Consider the following 24,117-nt stretch of genomic DNA (forward strand, 5'->3'; position numbering starts at 1 on the left):
ACGATATGCTCGCTCTTCTCTCACCTCATTCTACTGATCATGAGGGTCTCAGCGTTCAGACCCCCACCAATCAAAACTTTTGATAAGACATGATATCAAAAGTTTTAGCAAAACTCATTAACCCTGTAAAGTCTGCACTGCACTCAATTTTACTGGACATATTTTTCGAAGCCTGTGGATGGGATTTCTGAAAATCTCACCCGCTTCTCTGGTACTGTAAAGCGCTGTGGATATGTTTCATGCATATCAGAAGTGTATCTGTCTCATGTGGATGTACTCTATAGATGTGCCAAGATGAAAAGCAGTCGGCACTCGACTTTTTAATTTAGTCTGCACGAGGAGGAGAACTTCCAGAGCGTTATATAATAAATCTCAGCGGACGTTTTTTTTCTTTTATCAGTATGCTTGCTTTTATGCCATAGATTCACGGATAATAGTATAAGGACGCGTTGCGACCCGTCCAGCCTTCATCAGCTCGGAGCAAGCATACTGATAAAAGAAAGATTTATTATATACATTTTTCAGAGTAGCATAGTCTAGATGATAAATTTAGTGCGTGGCTACACACTTTTTTCTTTTACTTTGCACCAACATTTTGGCGCATGTTGCCACATCTTTAGCTGCCCCTTCGCTGAGCTAGAGATCCAAACCAGGCAAGCAAGGTGCAGTCAGTTATTCTCTTTGGCATAAATGGGTCTAAAATGTGATGCAACATTATGCTCCGGAAGGTTTGAAGCATTTTCCAACAGGTTCTAGGTGCAATTACATTATAAAATCTGCCCCAATGTACACATATAGTTTAATCTTCCTAATTGTGGATTATATTGGCACTGTATACAGTGCTACTAAATAATGTCACTATCTGACGAGCTATTTAGGACATAACCTTACACCTTATTAAAAAATATATATGTTGGACTAATTAACAGACCAGAGTCTCAGACAGACCGCTGCTGAAAAGGTCAGACTATAGCAGACACAGTTATACATTGTACAAGAGGTATAAACCTACAGGAGACACACACATACACACTTTCTCTCACATACCTTAGTAGTACAATATCGTTGGATTTTGTGCAAAAAATAGAAGTAGACAAAGCGTTTCTCATCACATAACCAACCAGAATGTCACAACACAAAGCTATCGACTGTGCACAGATAAGTGAATGAGCATAACAATGATGACATTCAGTTTCCACATAGTGATTCGGGTCTAATTAAAATGGACACCGCTAGACTGGTATTCTAGAGAAGGAAGCAGAACTTAAAGTGGTTATCCAGTATTTTAATACGGATGGCCTATCCTTAATATCTGATCAGCTAGTTCATCCATTGTGACTGCAGCACTACCCCCACAGAAAAGAATGGGAGCAGCACTGCAGTTACCAGCTCCATCCACCGCTCTGCGTACCTTCAGCACCGGAGCTACTCTGAAACAGTTGATCGTGGCGGTGCAGGTCAGATATTGATGGCCTATCCAGAGGATAGTCAGCATTAGAATCCTGGAAATCTCAGGGCTACACAAGCAAGTAAATGGTTATTTTTAGTCCGTTTAGAAATGTTCTTTTCTGCCAACCTTCACAAGGTAGGAACGAAGGAGACCTAGGCTTGGACGTATGTCACTGATCGTGATCATAGCATCCATCTGTCCACATGTTCTGTTTAGAACATGTCTTCCTGATCACTTCCATTTCACTCCTTACAGTGGCTGATCTGAATAGTCACTGGTCTATGACTTCATTACCCTGAATTTAAAAAATAATTATTGTGCTGTGAGATTATTCTTGGACACATAGGTCCACAATGTCTTTGATTGATATACCATGTATGATTAATACATTTGTATAACAATTATTGAACATGGACAGATGCCACTACAAACTCCTATAATGGTGCATGTAATATTGTTATTCATGGCTAAGATAATAGGCCATAAAATATAATCATGTGTTAGCTGTTAATGGGCACTTCACTAGACAGCATAGTTACACTCCTTAATCTTGTAAGCCTACAGTTTTTGGCTTCGTAAAGCCCTGGCCAATACCACAGCCCCGACTTAAAATCAGTATTGTAATCTATACAATTCATTCAACCACAGGTAGACTTACCAATGTTCTTTTCATGCATGTTATACTGCTTTTAGGCTCAAGCACAGGTTCTTTATGAACCCATGGTTCCTTCTACTGCACCCTACACCCATGAAGCTAGTTGCTCCCCATTCCCCACCGACAGCTTCACTTTATTTTGTAGGATGATGCAGGCCTTAGTAAAGGAAGATTGGACAAGCCTAAGCTATGCCTGGTCTTCTTCTGGAATCCGTATGGATGGCTTACCTTTTTAACGTTTTAACAGAAAGGTTAGCGGTGTGGATAAGCTTAAATGGCATGTTGAAGAGAAGAAGTCGCATAATGCATATAAGAAAACACTAAGGAAATGTGTGAGATCAGTCAGGAAAGAAACATTAGTAAATGTTCTCCAAGGTATTATGACTGAGAATTCTATCTTTCTTGGGTTTTACCTATTTGCTTCATTTAAAACATGTGTTGTGTATGTTGCCAGCCCTGATGTCACAACGAAAATCTGTTTCTTCTCTAGATTACAAGAGGGGATGAGGCCAATTAACAAAATCGCACATTGCAAATTTTAACATTACACTTGAAAGTGGTAAAAGTTGTGACTTAGTCATCTGTCAACTCACGTGTGTCTCGTCAGTGATTAACAATAGAAAACATAAGACAAGTAAGCATTCAACCAAACTGAAGTCTGTGAGGACAGAACACACAGCATGATCAGGTCTCTTTCACACTTAGGAACGTTTAAAGTAGTTGAGGAATGACATAAAACATATACCTTCATAAAAGGGTCACCTCGATTAATCCTGTAGCCAATAAATCGGCATTGCCAAGATCCCTCCGTCATGTAAGTGTACAAACATAAGATCGCATCTCTAGTGAGCCTTGTATAACATCAGATCAACTATATGGCTCCCTAACAATACCATGCTCGATTCTGAGACTCTTCCAGGCTGAAATGCAACTCGGAGCAATGCTGTAATATCAGCACCCTAACTTGTCTTGAAACCGACTAAAATATGTTTCTACCCAGAGGTGCCATGTAACAGGTCTTGTGCCCTGTGGGTGCTGAATCATTAGAAGCAATCTAAACACGAGCATCAGTCACAGGGCATCCAGGAAGAAGTTCTCCATTCACCATGCCATCTTGTGTCTTCTCTTTTCCTGCCTCAAGCTGTGCGGTCTTCTTCAGGTTTCTCTCATGGAGCAGGGGAACAGACAGAAGAACCAGAGCTCCAATCAGAGGGGGGATTCCAGCCAGATAAAATGCCAGGTCATAATTGCCAAAATGATCCCGGAGCAGTCCTACAACAGGAGAGGAGATTTGATTAATTTGCTGTGTTGGTGTAAGGTCTCCATATACATAAGCCTAGGTCAGGGATGATGAACCTATTACAAACTGACTGCCCAAACTGTAACCCAAAACCCACATATTTATCGCAGAGCGCCAACCTGGCAATTTAACCTGAATACTACAATCCAATACAGTGTATCTTCCATGAACTTTATCATTTAGCTATAATAGCCTGACTGTATTCAGTGCGCTGCTTGTGCCATTCATAGTGCGCCCTGCGCTGATGAATGGCAGGAAAAGTCTAAGACATATTGGTACACCACAGACTTATTCCAGGGTGCGGGTGCCTACAGAGAGGGCTCCGACTGCCACCTCTGGCACCCGTGCCATAGGTTCGCCGCCACTGGCCTAGGTTAGTCACATTGAAATCTGCAGGTTTTCTAAAGCGTATGTCAGATTTAGGATACCTGTAATCTGCATAAAAACTTGATTTAAAAAAAATATATATATATAATAATAATTGGCAATATATCACAGGTTTTTGTGGGGATTTTCTGTATAATTTTTTAAAATCAGATTTTTGAGTTTTAGCATACATACATAAATAAAGCAAAACATAACCCCCCCCCGGTCAACTCAATATATTCAACCATCATGAGATACCCTGAGATGTGTTAATCAGAAAGTCTATGGACAGTCTAACAGTGGCTTTTTAGGTTCTAGTAGTTACGCAGATCCCATACGAACTGATGATGTGTATGAGCAAATACAGCAACCCATCACCCCTCTCTTTTCTGTGTATTTTAACAACCTCATTGATTCTATAGGGAAACCACAATACATCAGACATGCAAACCATTTATTTAAATAAATAAAAAATTATATATATATCTATGGGATATTCCATATAATAAAATGTTACTACTGTAAAAAACTTCTAATACCATATAGCAATCCAGAGGCCCTCGTGGAGCAATGAACAAATAAGTAAACAATATAATAATAGACACCAAAAAATGTCCATATCATTGATAAGATATTGCATACTGTATATATAATTTCTGTCTTGTATTTCTGTCAGTAAATGGTTTGCATTAGATTATAGTCCAAGTGTGGTGCAGGTCGGTGAGAGTGCCATAGAACTTTATTCTATTCAATTGAGAATTGGTAAATCTCATTTATTTTGTGGGTACTGAACTACAGTGGATTATCTGCATGGAAGTCTGTATATACCCTTAGTGTATGCCTGCTTTGCTGCGTTATCCCACACATACATAATCCAACAAGCCCCTAGTAGGTGTTAAACAATATTTGGTTCATACCTGCTATAGGAGGTCCAGCTGTCATTGGAATGGACATCAGCCCCATGGTATAACCAATAGCTTGTGATGCTTGCATTGGACCCACCAACTCAAAAGCAATAGGGCTCATCATACTAATAAGAAAACCATCGGACAAGCCAAGGCACAGGCATACAACAATGACGCTTACAAATACTTGGCATTGTGGCAGCATCATACTCAAAATGCCCAGCAAAACAAAGGAGACCACCTGCAAAATACAACGAATAAACACAATAAGAACAAATGCGTAAAGGTAAAAACAGGGGCATCATAAAGATACTGTAGATAGCCATTAAGGATCATCAGCGAATGGGCTAGAGCTGTTCATTTACAGGAAATAAGATGGCAGTATACACAGATGGGTGGTTGGATAGGCCATGCTACATAAAATAAGGTATGCAGCTAACAAGCATTGGTGGCCAAGCACAATAAAGCCTTGAGAACGCATTGGCAGGACAGGGTGTTCGCTGCTGGAATTATGAGCAGTGAAAAAGTGTGAGATTAAACACTAATCCTAATGGGTCTTTACTGTAGTGCAGATGTTTCCCTCATTCATCCCACAGGAAAACAACTGCAGAATTCCTGAGGGGACGAAATGTGTCAAGAACAAACCACTGATACGCAGCAGTTCCCCGACAGACAAAACTGCATTAACGATACAGGCAATAGATTTACACATATGGAAGGGACGTGCGGGATTCCGATATGGGCTTCGTTATTCATTCCATTAACTTGCTCGTCTTTTTTCCCCATTTTACCACAAAATGCAAACCATATTTACCTAGTACATGGCAATCCTCCTGCTACCTACCGCATATAATGACTTATTGCCTCCAATTTGAGGCTATATTACCATTGTGACATTTTGCAACTGCGTGTCACAAATTGTTATCCATTTCCCGGCTGTCTAACCGGTTTTAGCGGCTGTTTGTCATCCATTCACCATCCGTTTTTAATGGGAGTTTAAAAAAAAGGATGGATTTCACAGTAGAACGGCTGTAATAATGGGCTATCGGACTTCCACATTTTTTGACGATCTGTTATAAGCAGCGGATGTGTGAATTTGTCTCCCCCCACCACACACCAGCTTTCTGGCCTAAAAAAAAAGTCAGAAACTTAAAGTCAGCGATTTTTTAAAAGCCACTGCACCTAAATTTTGGTGCAAGTGGCGTTTCAACACTGCTCTCAGCACTTTCAAGAAGGGGGCGCAGTGAGGAGGTGGCGGGGCACTTTAGGCACAAGGACCGCTGATGATGTGCCAAATTTATGATTAGGCCTCAACATAAATCACGGTAGGTGCATCTTCTGGCAGCGCAGGGGAGATCAAACACCAGATGGATATTTATCTTGTCTATATTCCTTGGTCGTGTCCAGTGTCTCATATTTATTTATTTTTACAGACATCATCATCACTTGATGTCCCCAATGGGGCTCACAATCTAAGGTCCCTATCAGTATGTCTTTGGAGTGTGGGAGGAAACCGGAGAACCTGGAGGAAACCCACGCAAACACGAGGAGAACATACAAACTCATGCAGATGTTGTCCTTGGTCGGATTCAAACCCAGGACCCCAGCGCTACAAGGCACCACCGTGCTGTCCACGTAGGGAGCCACTTCTACAAGTTGGCGCTAGCGAGATGGTTGTCTTTCCTTAGGAGATACCTCTTTTTAAGATAGACCTAAAGAAGAAATGTAATATTTAAAGTTTTTGGGGGGATTATGTAACTGAAGACTTATCCTCAGTGACCCCCGCCAATCAGCTTTTTGAGAAGACACCTGTGCTCGGAGTAGCGCCACAGCCTTTTCGCAGCTTAGCCTAAGCCATGTGATGTCATGTTCGTTGGTCACATGGTATTGCCACAGCTTAGACCCATTGAAGTGAATGGGGCTGAGCTGATACCAATTACAGCCGCTATACAATGTACGGCGCTGTGCTTGGTGAGCAGAGAGAAGGCTGCAGTGCTACAGTGAGCACCAATGCTTTCTCAAACAGTTGATCAGTGGGGGTCCTGAGTGTCAGACCCCCCACCGATCAGTTAAAAAAATCCTGGCAAACCCCTTTATTTGTGGGACAACTCCTTTAACTAAGAGTTTGATTTTTCAGCACTGTCAGTCATGAGCATGAAGACTGCTGACACTATCAGCCATATTCTAAAGGCCACCTTATCGCAGTGCACTATACTGCTTAAGAAATGCAATTATAGGATGTTTACTGGATGACTGTCAGCTAGGAATTGCTGCATAGAGCTCTGTTCCGCAGTAACCTCTCTTGCCTCATTACTGGAAATAAATTCAGGCCTCTAAGGCCGCATGCACACGACCGTGGTGTGTTTTGCGGTCCAGCAACGGCACGGACAGCCTTTACATATAACTGCCTATTCTTGTCCGCAGCGCGGACAAGAATAGGACATGTTATTTGTTTTTTGAGGGGCCACGGAACGGAGAAACGGATGCGGACAGCACACGGTGAAACAACGGCCGTGTGCATGAGGCCAAAGGAACACTTTTGTGACAGAAGGCCCCAAGGTGTCCTGTTCTCAAGAGGAAGAAAATGTTTCGGCTGTTGGGTCAACAAGAAGTAGTTTTTCATGGATATTCACTTGGTTCAAAAGATGAAGCCAACACAAAAGTAAAGGCATTTTACTGATCTAAATGTCTTACAAAATCCCTTAGTTTTATAGTTTCCATAGAGAAAAAGGCCTCATGCACATGGCCATATATTTCATGGATAGCACACTAACACATTAAATTCTATGGGATCATTAACATATCCACTTTTTCCTGGCAATCCACGTGCCCGATCTGCAAATCTCAGCTCTGTCCATACTTGCAGATGAGAATAGTCTCTCCATCGATGGGATTGAGGAAATATGAAATGCACACAGATGTTTACAGTTTTTTGCAGACTATAATACTATATAGTTTTTTGCGCTCTGTATACGGGAACCATTCATTTCAATGGTTCTGCAAAAAAAACGGAATGTACTCCGTATGCATTCCGTTTCCGTATTTCCGTTTTTCTGTTGTGTTGAAAGATAGAACATGTCCTATTATTGCCCGCAAATCACGTTCCGTGGCTCCATTCAAGTAAATGGGTCCGCAAAAAAAAGGATCCATTCCGTTTTTGCGGAACCAATGGTGACGCCCTCATTGCACTAACTGCCTCATTTAATAAACTGATAAATGTAAGGTTATGCACATGGGAAGGAATAATGCAAGTCACCCGTACATACTAAATGGTAAAAGACTCGGTAACACTGACATGGAAAAGGATCTAGGAATTTTAGTGAACAGCAAACTAAGCAGTAGAAACAAGTGTCAGGCAGCTGCTGCCAAGGCCAATAAGATAATGGGTTGCATCAGAAGGGGCATAGATGCCCGTGATGAGAACATAATCCTGCCACTTTACAAATCAGTAGTCAGACCACACATGGAGTACTGTGTACAGTTCTGAGCTCCTGTGAACAAGGCAGACATAGCAGAGCTGGAGAGGGTCCAGAGGAGGGCAACTAAACTAATAACTGGAATGGGGGGACTACAGTACCCAGAAAGATTATCAAAGTTAGGGTTATTCACTTAAAAAAATAAAAAATAAAAGTCGACTGAGGAGCGATCTAATAACCATGTATAAATATATCAAGGGTCAGTACAGAGATCTATCCCATCATCTATTTATCCCTTACACATAGAAGAGGATTCTTTACGGTAAGAGCAGTGAGACTATGGAACCCTCTGCCTGAGGAGGTGGTGATGGTAAGTTCACTAAAAGAGTTCAAGAGGGGTCTGGATGTATTGCTGGAATGTAATAATATTACAGGCTATAGCTACTAGAGAGGGGTCGTTGATCCAGGCAGCTATTAGGAGGAGGAAAATTGGCTTCTACCTCACAGGATTTTTTGCCTTCCTCTGGATCAACTTGCAGGATAACAGACCGAACTGGATGGACAAATGTCTTTTTTCAGCCTTAAAAACGATGTTATTTCCATATTATGAAAAAGCATCATAACTCGGGAACAGAGCCTTGGATCAACAAAAGAAAAACAGCATTTTAAATCAGACGAACAAACAGGGAGGTCTCTATTAACAGACTCCCTTTGAGTGTATGGATCCAAAACAAACAACTGGGCTATAAAACCGAAAACCGATTACAATTCAGTGTGGGCCCAAAGGAATAAGGGTTTGGTGTCAACTAACAAGCAAAAATATTGAACAGGACGCTAAAATGGAGCAAAATAATAATATTTTAATCGTGCTCATGAAGGAAAGGGGGTGAAACCTATATAAATCAGCAAGAACTGATCCGTCTATCCTGCATGGTCTAACCTAATGTTGAATCATAGACACTACCTAAAAGGTGTATAGGAGGTCTATTGGAATATTATGAGGGGATGGACGGACTAAAATATCTAAAATCCACCGCACTAACACTCGGATATGGTGTTCCGAACGGCAAAGTACTGCCTAATCAATAGTAATGTGCTGACGGAGTAAGATGCTGCGTGTAGCAATCCCTGGGTAACCTGGATCAAAGTCACAGATCAATCACAGGAGCTGACACACACTGCAACTAATTAAACTGACCAGTGACCATTGTATCACTGAACAGCGGTGGTTAGTGTGAGGAGCAGCTGTGCACAATGCCGGCTCACAAACTCTATCCACCGTGTGGGTGAGTAAACCACATAGACCGAAACTGATGCTGGCTGACAAAACACGCCACCCACCAGCAGGTCTGTACACACTGAGCTACGGCTCTACGCGTTTCTGTGCAGATTGTCACATGCACGTCATCAGGAGCCAAGTAGCCACTACACCCGAACTGCCTAAAGCCGATCATACAGGTTTGGAGTCGGCTTTTTATACAGCGTTTAGTCAAGCTCCACCGAATCCTAGTGTGGGAGACGGTGTGCTGAGATTGTTGCATATAGTCTCGGCTCTGTACTGGCCGCGAGCGGCCAGGAAGACGCCGCGATTTAAAGAGGAACACCACGCCCCCAAGAACACACCTCCTGCCGGCAGCCAGTCCACCAGATGAGACACTCATACTGGGCTGGTCCGCTGACGGCTATGGAGGAATCAGGAAGTGTTCAGGGGGTCAGCGCGCAGCGCTGTATCATAATTCAATAACAGGGAAAAATCGGCGGCTTACTATATGACAGGCAGCAGTACTCAAAAAGCAAAATCGGAACCCTGTGGGTAAGTAATCAGTATCAAGAGCCATATGGTAGTACAGTTACAAGCGATAACAACACTGGAATGTATGATGGATACCAATATATATTATAATGAATAGCCAGCATATGTGGATGAATAAGCATGTCATCCGATCACAATGACATGTTATCAAGCATAATATCAAGTACATATCATCCAGTAAAGGACACATATGAACATGTCATCAGATCACAATGACATGTTATCAAACAGAATGTCAAGCACATATCATACCAGTGAAGGACACATATGAAGAGAGAGAACACCGATGATTTAATTAAATGGACGGAACAACGGAACACCTATGATCCAGTCAAATAAACGGAACGTAGGAAATGGCATCATTTAAACCATTAGGCTTGATGGTCCCCAGCCTAAAGATCCATTGTGCCTCCTTTTGTAAGAGAATGCGATCAAGGTCACCTCCTCGCGGTGATCTCTTCACTGCGTCAATGCCCTGAAATTTAATGACGGAAGCATTACCACTGTGGCATTCAACCACATGGCGGGCGATAGGTGTGTCCTGACATTTGTTAATATCAGATACGTGTTCCCCTATACGCCGTCTAAGCTCCCGTATTGTTTTCCCGACATATTTCAGGCTGCATTTACATGTCATCAAATAGACCACACCAGTGGTTTTACAGTTCACAAACGGTCTGATGAAGAATGTTCTGTCAGAAACGTAACCGGAAAATGATTTATTCTTATTAATGTAGCCACAAAACTTGCAAGAGCCACAGGGAAACGTTCCCGAAACGGGATTATGTAACCAGGTATGTTGTCTAGGACTCTGGTACATACTGTGAACCAAAATGTCACGCAAGTTTTGGCTACGACGGAAAGTGATCGCTGGTTTGTCCGGGATAAGATGACCAATATCCGTGTCAGATCTCAGAATGTCCCAATATTCAGATAGCACATTGCGCACTTGATCATGGGCGCTATCAAACGTACCAATGATCCGCATACTCTCCATCCCTTGTAGATTTAGTTTGGGAGGTAGTAGCGAATCTCTGTTGAGACTCAAAGAATGTTGGTAAGCTTCTTTGAGTAATTGGGATGGATACCCTCGAGATAGAAATCTATCTTGAAGGTCCACGGCGGCTTTTCTGAAGTCCGACAGCTGGGAACAATTCCTACGGGCCCTTAAGTATTGTCCCTTAGGGATCCCTCGTTTGAGAGCTTTTGGGTGACCACTCTCCCACCTAAGTAGGCTATTAGTAGCAGTAGTTTTTCTGTACATGCTGGTGACAATATCACCAGAGGTGTTAAGTTTAATGGTCAAATCCAAAAATGAAATCTGGCTCTCATTTATTTCCGAGGTAAAAAATAGACCCAGCTCGTTGTTGTTCAGAGCCGTCACAAATTCATGGAACAAAGTAGTGCTGGCCCCCCAGAGGATCAGCACATCATCTATGTATCTGATCCACAGGGGGACAGCTCCAACAAAATGTTCCATGTCATCAGAAAAAACCAGCTCCCTTTCCCACCAGCCCAGGAAGAGATTCGCAAAAGTGGGGGCACACGGACTACCCATTGCGACTCCCCTGAGCTGGTGGAAAATCTTGCCGTCAAATAAGAACACATTACGCGTCAATATGAACTCAAGGAGTTCCATGATAAAGGCATTATGGCCTAACAGATGTTCACCCCTCTGTTGGAGAAATGAGAGGACCGCTCTACAGCCCAAATGATGGGGAATGGAGCTGTAGAGGGCCTCCACATCTAAGCTAGCCAATTTTGTGCCCTCATCACAGTGGATACCATTCAGCCTTGCCAACACGTCCATGGTATCTCTAACATAAGACGGTAGACTGATCACAAAAGGTCTCAGAATGGTGTCCACGTATGTGCTGATATTTGCAGTGAGACTACCAGTACCTGAGACAATTGGCCTACCTTTCAAAGGCTCAAGACCTTTGTGTACTTTCGGTAGGCTATACAGAGTGGCGAGAACAGGAAAGTCAGGAAGCATAAAAGCAAATTCCGCTTTATCAATCAATCTGTTCGCCAACGCTTTCGTCAAAATGTCTCGTAGTTCAAGTCTAAACCCTTCAGATGGATCTGATGGAAGCTTCCTATATGTGGATTGGTCACTGAGGATATTCAGACACATTTGTTGATATTTATCATGTCCCATCACTACAATATTCCCACCTTTATCAGATGGTTTAATGACCAAATCTGTATCCATCTGCAGATTTCTCAGGGCCTCCCTTTCGGGCCGGCTCAAATTATCAGCACTACCCTTTAGTGTGTCCAATTGACGGAACTTGTTAGTCACCACGGATACGAAAATGTCAATGGGTGTATTGTCATTAAGTGGGGGCATCTTTTTGGAAGGAGGTCGTAAATCCGTAAAGGGACCCTCACCAGGGTTATGTAAGGCTTCAGAGTATAGGTCTGTCAGAATTTGCACTTCAGGGAGATCTAAAGGATCTATCCCTAATTCCTCACATTTGCGTCGATCATGAGTGGCAAAAAATTTACGCCACTTCAACTTACGAGCAAAGAGGTGCAAATCCTTTACCCAGCCAAATAGATCAAACCTACGGATGGGTACAAATGACAGACCTTTACGCAAAACTTGTATTTCCAAACTGGTAAGGGGACGAGGTGAAAGGTTGATAACCTGTAATTCTTCCAGATTACTAGAAGAAGAGGCATACGGTAAAGCTAGGGTCTGATGTTTGCAGAATTTTTGTTCCGAAGTAGGTACTGGGACACTGGGGGAGTGTTGTCTAAAAAACCAACCCTTCCACCAGTGTTCCCACCTCTACCTTTATTCCGTCCCCTACCTCTACCTCTGCCTCTACCTACACCTTGCCTCTTGTAAGCTTGGGTGGAGTTTACTCTGTCTGAAGTCTCCTGTTCAGTGTCACACTCAGACGATGAAGCATCAGTATCCAGCTCCAAAGCATCTGAGTGCTTAACACTGTAGTCAAAAACTTTGCCCTCTCTGAAATCTTTAATATCTCTATTAAAGAGGGAGTGTTTCTTCTCTTTCAGTTGGGCGGTGTATTTTTCAATATATGACTGAAGGAGAGATTCTTTCTTGACGAAGTCAGAGTGGCTGTTAAACTTTTTAACTGCTTCTATGTTCTCCTTTAGCTCATTTTCTGCCAAAGCCAGAACCTTTTTCTCTTCCTCTAGCAGTAGTGTCATCAGTCTCAGAGAGGACTCCACCGATTCTTTTTCCCACTTTTTTATAAAGTCGGGAGATCTTAACCGAAAGGCTGGTATAATGGGATTACGCAGACCTCTGGGAACAATTTTGTTTTTAAGATAGACCTCTAAAGACTGGACTTCCCACCAGGACCTGACAAAATTTTTGTAAATGCGGGTCACTTGCTTAAAGGCTGAAGAAATACTGATTGCTTGAGAAGAGAAAGTGATCTCTTTCTCAGAAAAAACCTCATCAGGGTCACCCATCCATTGCTCTGTATTAATACTGCCTGACAAAAAACCTGCCATTCCCTAAGTAAAATATAACAATTACTGGATAAACAAAATACGGCTAAATATATGTGTAAGGTACACGTCCTTATAATACTGACAAGCAAAAATATTGAACAGGACGCTAAAATGGAGCAAAATAATAATATTTTAATCGTGCTCATGAAGGAAAGGGGGTGAAACCTATATAAATCAGCAAGAACTGATCCGTCTATCCTGCATGGTCTAACCTAATGTTGAATCATAGACACTACCTAAAAGGTGTATAGGAGGTCTATTGGAATATTATGAGGGGATGGACGGACTAAAATATCTAAAATCCACCGCACTAACACTCGGATATGGTGTTCCGAACGGCAAAGTACTGCCTAATCAATAGTAATGTGCTGACGGAGTAAGATGCTGCGTGTAGCAATCCCTGGGTAACCTGGATCAAAGTCACAGATCAATCACAGGAGCTGACACACACTGCAACTAATTAAACTGACCAGTGACCATTGTATCACTGAACAGCGGTGGTTAGTGTGAGGAGCAGCTGTGCACAATGCCGGCTCACAAACTCTATCCACCGTGTGGGTGAGTAAACCACATAGACCGAAACTGATGCTGGCTGACAAAACACGCCACCCACCAGCAGGTCTGTACACACTGAGCTACGGCTCTACGCGTTTCTGTGCAGATTGTCACATGCACGTCATCAGGAGCCAAGTAGCCACTACACCCGAACTGCCTAAAGCCGATCATACAGGTTTGGAGTCGGCTTTTTATACAGCGTTTAGTCAAGCTCCACCGAATCCTAGTGTGGGAGACGGTGTGCTGAGATTGTTGCATATAGTCTCGGCTCTGTACTGGCCGCGAGCGGCCAGGAAGACGCCGCGATTTAAAGAGGAACACCACGCCCCCAAGAACACACCTCCTGCCGGCAGCCAGTCCACCAGATGAGACACTCATACTGGGCTGGTCCGCTGACGGCTATGGAGGAATCAGGAAGTGTTCAGGGGGTCAGCGCGCAGCGCTGTATCATAATTCAATAACAGGGAAAAATCGGCGGCTTACTATATGACAGGCAGCAGTACTCAAAAAGCAAAATCGGAACCCTGTGGGTAAGTAATCAGTATCAAGAGCCATATGGTAGTACAGTTACAAGCGATAACAACACTGGAATGTATGATGGATACCAATATATATTATAATGAATAGCCAGCATATGTGGATGAATAAGCATGTCATCCGATCACAATGACATGTTATCAAGCATAATATCAAGTACATATCATCCAGTAAAGGACACATATGAACATGTCATCAGATCACAATGACATGTTATCAAACAGAATGTCAAGCACATATCATACCAGTGAAGGACACATATGAAGAGAGAGAACACCGATGATTTAATTAAATGGACGGAACAACGGAACACCTATGATCCAGTCAAATAAACGGAACGTAGGAAATGGCATCATTTAAACCATTAGGCTTGATGGTCCCCAGCCTAAAGATCCATTGTGCCTCCTTTTGTAAGAGAATGCGATCAAGGTCACCTCCTCGCGGTGATCTCTTCACTGCGTCAATGCCCTGAAATTTAATGACGGAAGCATTACCACTGTGGCATTCAACCACATGGCGGGCGATAGGTGTGTCCTGACATTTGTTAATATCAGATACGTGTTCCCCTATACGCCGTCTAAGCTCCCGTATTGTTTTCCCGACATATTTCAGGCTGCATTTACATGTCATCAAATAGACCACACCAGTGGTTTTACAGTTCACAAACGGTCTGATGAAGAATGTTCTGTCAGAAACGTAACCGGAAAATGATTTATTCTTATTAATGTAGCCACAAAACTTGCAAGAGCCACAGGGAAACGTTCCCGAAACGGGATTATGTAACCAGGTATGTTGTCTAGGACTCTGGTACATACTGTGAACCAAAATGTCACGCAAGTTTTGGCTACGACGGAAAGTGATCGCTGGTTTGTCCGGGATAAGATGACCAATATCCGTGTCAGATCTCAGAATGTCCCAATATTCAGATAGCACATTGCGCACTTGATCATGGGCGCTATCAAACGTACCAATGATCCGCATACTCTCCATCCCTTGTAGATTTAGTTTGGGAGGTAGTAGCGAATCTCTGTTGAGACTCAAAGAATGTTGGTAAGCTTCTTTGAGTAATTGGGATGGATACCCTCGAGATAGAAATCTATCTTGAAGGTCCACGGCGGCTTTTCTGAAGTCCGACAGCTGGGAACAATTCCTACGGGCCCTTAAGTATTGTCCCTTAGGGATCCCTCGTTTGAGAGCTTTTGGGTGACCACTCTCCCACCTAAGTAGGCTATTAGTAGCAGTAGTTTTTCTGTACATGCTGGTGACAATATCACCAGAGGTGTTAAGTTTAATGGTCAAATCCAAAAATGAAATCTGGCTCTCATTTATTTCCGAGGTAAAAAATAGACCCAGCTCGTTGTTGTTCAGAGCCGTCACAAATTCATGGAACAAAGTAGTGCTGGCCCCCCAGAGGATCAGCACATCATCTATGTATCTGATCCACAGGGGGACAGCTCCAACAAAATGTTCCATGTCATCAGAAAAAACCAGCTCCCTTTCCCACCAGCCCAGGAAGAGATTCGCAAAAGTGGGGGCACACGGACTACCCATTGCGACTCCCCTGAGCTGGTGGAAAATCTTGCCGTCAAATAAGAACACATTACGCGTCAATATGAACTCAAGGAGTTCCATGATAAAGGCATTATGGCCTAACAGATGTTCACCCCTCTGTTGGAGAAATGAGAGGACCGCTCTACAGCCCAAATGATGGGGAATGGAGCTGTAGAGGGCCTCCACATCTAAGCTAGCCAATTTTGTGCCCTCATCACAGTGGATACCATTCAGCCTTGCCAACACGTCCATGGTATCTCTAACATAAGACGGTAGACTGATCACAAAAGGTCTCAGAATGGTGTCCACGTATGTGCTGATATTTGCAGTGAGACTACCAGTACCTGAGACAATTGGCCTACCTTTCAAAGGCTCAAGACCTTTGTGTACTTTCGGTAGGCTATACAGAGTGGCGAGAACAGGAAAGTCAGGAAGCATAAAAGCAAATTCCGCTTTATCAATCAATCTGTTCGCCAACGCTTTCGTCAAAATGTCTCGTAGTTCAAGTCTAAACCAGTGATACAATGGTCACTGGTCAGTTTAATTAGTTGCAGTGTGTGTCAGCTCCTGTGATTGATCTGTGACTTTGATCCAGGTTACCCAGGGATTGCTACACGCAGCATCTTACTCCGTCAGCACATTACTATTGATTAGGCAGTACTTTGCCGTTCGGAACACCATATCCGAGTGTTAGTGCGGTGGATTTTAGATATTTTAGTCCGTCCATCCCCTCATAATATTCCAATAGACCTCCTATACACCTTTTAGGTAGTGTCTATGATTCAACATTAGGTTAGACCATGCAGGATAGACGGATCAGTTCTTGCTGATTTATATAGGTTTCACCCCCTTTCCTTCATGAGCACGATTAAAATATTATTATTTTGCTCCATTTTAGCGTCCTGTTCAATATTTTTGCTTGTCAGTATTATAAGGACGTGTACCTTACACATATATTTAGCCGTATTTTGTTTATCCAGTAATTGTTATATTTTACTTAGGGAATGGCAGGTTTTTTGTCAGGCAGTATTAATACAGAGCAATGGATGGGTGACCCTGATGAGGTTTTTTCTGAGAAAGAGATCACTTTCTCTTCTCAAGCAATCAGTATTTCTTCAGCCTTTAAGCAAGTGACCCGCATTTACAAAAATTTTGTCAGGTCCTGGTGGGAAGTCCAGTCTTTAGAGGTCTATCTTAAAAACAAAATTGTTCCCAGAGGTCTGCGTAATCCCATTATACCAGCCTTTCGGTTAAGATCTCCCGACTTTATAAAAAAGTGGGAAAAAGAATCGGTGGAGTCCTCTCTGAGACTGATGACACTACTGCTAGAGGAAGAGAAAAAGGTTCTGGCTTTGGCAGAAAATGAGCTAAAGGAGAACATAGAAGCAGTTAAAAAGTTTAACAGCCACTCTGACTTCGTCAAGAAAGAATCTCTCCTTCAGTCATATATTGAAAAATACACCGCCCAACTGAAAGAGAAGAAACACTCCCTCTTTAATAGAGATATTAAAGATTTCAGAGAGGGCAAAGTTTTTGACTACAGTGTTAAGCACTCAGATGCTTTGGAGCTGGATACTGATGCTTCATCGTCTGAGTGTGACACTGAACAGGAGACTTCAGACAGAGTAAACTCCACCCAAGCTTACAAGAGGCAAGGTGTAGGTAGAGGCAGAGGTAGAGGTAGGGGACGGAATAAAGGTAGAGGTGGGAACACTGGTGGAAGGGTTGGTTTTTTAGACAACACTCCCCCAGTGTCCCAGTACCTACTTCGGAACAAAAATTCTGCAAACATCAGACCCTAGCTTTACCGTATGCCTCTTCTTCTAGTAATCTGGAAGAATTACAGGTTATCAACCTTTCACCTCGTCCCCTTACCAGTTTGGAAATACAAGTTTTGCGTAAAGGTCTGTCATTTGTACCCATCCGTAGGTTTGATCTATTTGGCTGGGTAAAGGATTTGCACCTCTTTGCTCGTAAGTTGAAGTGGCGTAAATTTTTTGCCACTCATGATCGACGCAAATGTGAGGAATTAGGGATAGATCCTTTAGATCTCCCTGAAGTGCAAATTCTGACAGACCTATACTCTGAAGCCTTACATAACCCTGGTGAGGGTCCCTTTACGGATTTACGACCTCCTTCCAAAAAGATGCCCCCACTTAATGACAATACACCCATTGACATTTTCGTATCCGTGGTGACTAACAAGTTCCGTCAATTGGACACACTAAAGGGTAGTGCTGATAATTTGAGCCGGCCCGAAAGGGAGGCCCTGAGAAATCTGCAGATGGATACAGATTTGGTCATTAAACCATCTGATAAAGGTGGGAATATTGTAGTGATGGGACATGATAAATATCAACAAATGTGTCTGAATATCCTCAGTGACCAATCCACATATAGGAAGCTTCCATCAGATCCATCTGAAGGGTTTAGACTTGAACTACGAGACATTTTGACGAAAGCGTTGGCGAACAGATTGATTGATAAAGCGGAATTTGCTTTTATGCTTCCTGACTTTCCTGTTCTCGCCACTCTGTATAGCCTACCGAAAGTACACAAAGGTCTTGAGCCTTTGAAAGGTAGGCCAATTGTCTCAGGTACTGGTAGTCTCACTGCAAATATCAGCACATACGTGGACACCATTCTGAGACCTTTTGTGATCAGTCTACCGTCTTATGTTAGAGATACCATGGACGTGTTGGCAAGGCTGAATGGTATCCACTGTGATGAGGGCACAAAATTGGCTAGCTTAGATGTGGAGGCCCTCTACAGCTCCATTCCCCATCATTTGGGCTGTAGAGCGGTCCTCTCATTTCTCCAACAGAGGGGTGAACATCTGTTAGGCCATAATGCCTTTATCATGGAACTCCTTGAGTTCATATTGACGCGTAATGTGTTCTTATTTGACGGCAAGATTTTCCACCAGCTCAGGGGAGTCGCAATGGGTAGTCCGTGTGCCCCCACTTTTGCGAATCTCTTCCTGGGCTGGTGGGAAAGGGAGCTGGTTTTTTCTGATGACATGGAACATTTTGTTGGAGCTGTCCCCCTGTGGATCAGATACATAGATGATGTGCTGATCCTCTGGGGGGCCAGCACTACTTTGTTCCATGAATTTGTGACGGCTCTGAACAACAACGAGCTGGGTCTATTTTTTACCTCGGAAATAAATGAGAGCCAGATTTCATTTTTGGATTTGACCATTAAACTTAACACCTCTGGTGATATTGTCACCAGCATGTACAGAAAAACTACTGCTACTAATAGCCTACTTAGGTGGGAGAGTGGTCACCCAAAAGCTCTCAAACGAGGGATCCCTAAGGGACAATACTTAAGGGCCCGTAGGAATTGTTCCCAGCTGTCGGACTTCAGAAAAGCCGCCGTGGACCTTCAAGATAGATTTCTATCTCGAGGGTATCCATCCCAATTACTCAAAGAAGCTTACCAACATTCTTTGAGTCTCAACAGAGATTCGCTACTACCTCCCAAACTAAATCTACAAGGGATGGAGAGTATGCGGATCATTGGTACGTTTAATAGCGCCCATGATCAAGTGCGCAATGTGCTATCTGAATATTGGGACATTCTGAGATCTGACACGGATATTGGTCATCTTATCCCGGACAAACCAGCGATCACTTTCCGTCGTAGCCAAAACTTGCGTGACATTTTGGTTCACAGTATGTACCAGAGTCCTAGACAACATACCTGGTTACATAATCCCGTTTCGGGAACGTTTCCCTGTGGCTCTTGCAAGTTTTGTGGCTACATTAATAAGAATAAATCATTTTCCGGTTACGTTTCTGACAGAACATTCTTCATCAGACCGTTTGTGAACTGTAAAACCACTGGTGTGGTCTATTTGATGACATGTAAATGCAGCCTGAAATATGTCGGGAAAACAATACGGGAGCTTAGACGGCGTATAGGGGAACACGTATCTGATATTAACAAATGTCAGGACACACCTATCGCCCGCCATGTGGTTGAATGCCACAGTGGTAATGCTTCCGTCATTAAATTTCAGGGCATTGACGCAGTGAAGAGATCACCGCGAGGAGGTGACCTTGATCGCATTCTCTTACAAAAGGAGGCACAATGGATCTTTAGGCTGGGGACCATCAAGCCTAATGGTTTAAATGATGCCATTTCCTACGTTCCGTTTATTTGACTGGATCATAGGTGTTCCGTTGTTCCGTCCATTTAATTAAATCATCGGTGTTCTCTCTCTTCATATGTGTCCTTCACTGGTATGATATGTGCTTGACATTCTGTTTGATAACATGTCATTGTGATCTGATGACATGTTCATATGTGTCCCTTACTGGATGATATGTACTTGATATTATGCTTGATAACATGTCATTGTGATCGGATGACATGCTTATTCATCCACATATGCTGGCTATTCATTATAATATATATTGGTATCCATCATACATTCCAGTGTTGTTATCGCTTGTAACTGTACTACCATATGGCTCTTGATACTGATTACTTACCCACAGGGTTCCGATTTTGCTTTTTGAGTACTGCTGCCTGTCATATAGTAAGCCGCCGATTTTTCCCTGTTATTGAATTATGATACAGCGCTGCGCGCTGACCCCCTGAACACTTCCTGATTCCTCCATAGCCGTCAGCGGACCAGCCCAGTATGAGTGTCTCATCTGGTGGACTGGCTGCCGGCAGGAGGTGTGTTCTTGGGGGCGTGGTGTTCCTCTTTAAATCGCGGCGTCTTCCTGGCCGCTCGCGGCCAGTACAGAGCCGAGACTATATGCAACAATCTCAGCACACCGTCTCCCACACTAGGATTCGGTGGAGCTTGACTAAACGCTGTATAAAAAGCCGACTCCAAACCTGTATGATCGGCTTTAGGCAGTTCGGGTGTAGTGGCTACTTGGCTCCTGATGACGTGCATGTGACAATCTGCACAGAAACGCGTAGAGCCGTAGCTCAGTGTGTACAGACCTGCTGGTGGGTGGCGTGTTTTGTCAGCCAGCATCAGTTTCGGTCTATGTGGTTTACTCACCCACACGGTGGATAGAGTTTGTGAGCCGGCATTGTGCACAGCTGCTCCTCACACTAACCACCGCTGTTCAGTGATACAATGGTCACTGGTCAGTTTAATTAGTTGCAGTGTGTGTCAGCTCCTGTGATTGATCTGTGACTTTGATCCAGGTTACCCAGGGATTGCTACACGCAGCATCTTACTCCGTCAGCACATTACTATTGATTAGGCAGTACTTTGCCGTTCGGAACACCATATCCGAGTGTTAGTGCGGTGGATTTTAGATATTTTAGTCCGTCCATCCCCTCATAATATTCCAATAGACCTCCTATACACCTTTTAGGTAGTGTCTATGATTCAACATTAGGTTAGACCATGCAGGATAGACGGATCAGTTCTTGCTGATTTATATAGGTTTCACCCCCTTTCCTTCATGAGCACGATTAAAATATTATTATTTTGCTCCATTTTAGCGTCCTGTTCAATATTTTTGCTTGTCAGTATTATAAGGACGTGTACCTTACACATATATTTAGCCGTATTTTGGTGTCAACTAACCAAAAGCTGAAGTCTGAGGAATGCATGCAGATACTTAGTCAAATGATAAACTGCCATGTGATTTGGAATGCATCAAGCAACAGTTCACCCGAGAAATACTAAGTACTGGCCTGAGGAAGTGCATTTTGCCCCAAACAGCCGTCGCCGCTGCTATGTGCGAGATGAAGGTGTCCTGCCCCTAGCCGGATGTATTGCCATTCGTGATTTGCAATAAAGTATGAAGTAAGAAGTCCACAGTGGTGAGTGCCGCCTATTTCATCTCTTCAATATCGTGATTGACATGTGGCTGGTATAGAGGTTGTTTGAGCCCGTCTGCCGAACGTCAAGGCAATCTCTAGTTAGACGGGTTCCTAACACTAAATATACCTGTTATGTGCCATAGCGGCTATCATAAAATTCAGAAAGTGTAGGTTCCACTTACATGCTGGATCCGCCTGAATTTCCGTCATTTTCGGTGCCAAAATGGCATCCATTATATCCAGGGAAAGCAGTTACCAGCATGCACGCCTTATTTGATTTGCAGTGAGCTGTTGCATTGCTTGTTTTGTTTAACAGTCTTGTTCTCAGCCGTGGCAACGTGCCCCTGCGCTTTGGGATGTGCTGGCTGACCCCCTTTTTCTTTGCGGTTTGTACTGGAGGTGTGGCTGCCTCCCCAGTCGTGCACTCCTTCCAGCTCGTCTGTCCCACAGGTTGATTTTAATTAGTGTTAGTATTTAGCTTGGCCTGCTCCCCCCCACTCACTGAAGCCATCTGGCACCAGGAGAGAGATAGTGTGTGGACTCTCATTGCAGTCCTTGGTGACCATGTGGCGCCAGGGGTGGTGTGGAGTGGGCCCGGCGTACATGCTGGTAACTGCTTTCCCTGGATATAATGGATGCCATTTTGGCACCGAAAATGATGGAAATTCAGGCGGATCCAGCATGTAAGTGGAACCTACACTTTCTGAATTTTATGATAGCCGCTATGGCACATAACAGGTATATAGTGTTAGGAACCTGTCTAACTAGAGATTGCCTTGACGTTCGGCAGACTGGCTCAAATAATTTTGTACAAAACGATTTGCCAAGTATCTCTAACTTATTAGTTCAGCATTTGCTATTATGATGCAATTTTGTACCTTATTTGATTTGCAGTGAGCAGTTGCATTGCTTGTTTTGTTTAACAGTCTTGTTCTCAGCCGTGGCAACGTGCCCCTGCGCTTTGGGATGTGCTGGCTGACCCCCTTTTTCTTTGTGGTATAGAGGTTGGGCACTGCTGTTCCTGTGTACAAGTGGGAGGACAGTGGACGCAGATTGCGGGTGAAACAGAGCGGGAGTTTTTTTAGTTGTGCCGCCCATATTTCTATTTTTGCTGGGACTAAATAAACAGGAACATGTCCCTTTGCAAGGCCAAGAGAACCATCTTGAAGACCACAGAATGTAAAATAAAAAAAAAAATTTTGGTAATTCCAAAAATGTCATATTAGAAGCATTTAAAGGGATTGCCCTGCAATGGACCTGGGCACTGTAGACTGTGCATACACATTATACATATGCAAATTAGCTCTCTTTTCCAAAAAAAAAAGAAAAAAAAAAAAAGAAGAAAGTAGTGCCACTAGTTAGAAGGTGGCTATCCTATAAGTCAGCGGTCCCCAACCACCGGGCCACGGCCCAGTACCGGGCTGTGGATCATCTGGTACTGGTCTGCAGGGAGCGTTGGCGTAGAACGGCAGGGACAGGAACTATTTCAACTATGCCACACCGTTTAGCCTCATAGGCTGAAGGCCGCTAGGCCTGAGACCTATGAGGCAGTGCTAAGTGCAGGATGGTCACGATGACCTCAGCGCAGGTGCAGGATGTGCAGGATGGTCACGCCACCTGTGACCCAGAGTCACAGGTGGCGTGATGACATCAGCGCAGGAGGTCGCAATGACGTTTGCAACCACATGTACTGTAATGCAGGGAGCCAGGTCAGCAAGCTGGAAGAGGTCTGCATCGCAGACTGCGGGAGAGGGGGGAGTATTTGGTTCTTTTTTTTGGAGTTGTGAACAATACTGGGGCACTAAGGAGGGGTTGACGCATTATACACTAGGGGACACTAAGTAAAGAAGCACTACTGGGGACATGCTATATTTAAAAGAGACCATGACTCGGGGCACTAAGGAGAAGGGGTTGGTGCATTATTTACTGGGGGGCACAATATGTAGAGAGGCCACTACTCGGGGGCACTATATGTGAAGAGGCCACTACTGGGGGGCACTATATGTGAAGAGGCCACTACTGGGGGGCACTATATGTGAAGAGGCCACTACTGGGGGGCACTATATGTGAAGAGGCCACTACTGGGGGGCACTATATGTGAAGAGGCCACTACTGGGGGGCACTATATGTGAAGAGGCCACTACTGGGAAGCATTATATGTGAAGAGGGCACTACTGGGGGGCACTATATGTAAAGAGGGCACTATATGTGAAGAGGACACTACTGGGAGGTATTATATGTGAAGAGGGCACAGGGGGGATGTTATATGTAC

General features: G+C 43.6%; 1 protein-coding gene across 1 annotated transcript in view; it reads right to left on the reverse strand.

Moving 5' to 3' along the window:
• Positions 1 to 619: 619 nt before the first annotated feature.
• SLC16A2 (solute carrier family 16 member 2) overlaps positions 620 to 24,117 on the reverse strand; it is a 170,011-nt gene continuing 146,513 nt past the window's right edge. The window contains exons 5-6 of the mRNA XM_040406043.1: positions 4,689 to 4,917; positions 620 to 3,377 (exon numbers count right to left, since the gene is read on the reverse strand). Of these exons, the coding sequence (XP_040261977.1) occupies positions 3,160 to 3,377; positions 4,689 to 4,917 (447 nt within the window). The 3' untranslated portion in view covers positions 620 to 3,159. The remainder of the gene's footprint in view (positions 3,378 to 4,688; positions 4,918 to 24,117) is intronic.

The sequence above is a fragment of the Bufo bufo genome, chromosome 8 (genome assembly GCF_905171765.1).
Source record: "Bufo bufo chromosome 8, aBufBuf1.1, whole genome shotgun sequence".
In the NCBI taxonomy this organism is placed as follows: Eukaryota; Metazoa; Chordata; class Amphibia; order Anura; family Bufonidae; genus Bufo; species Bufo bufo.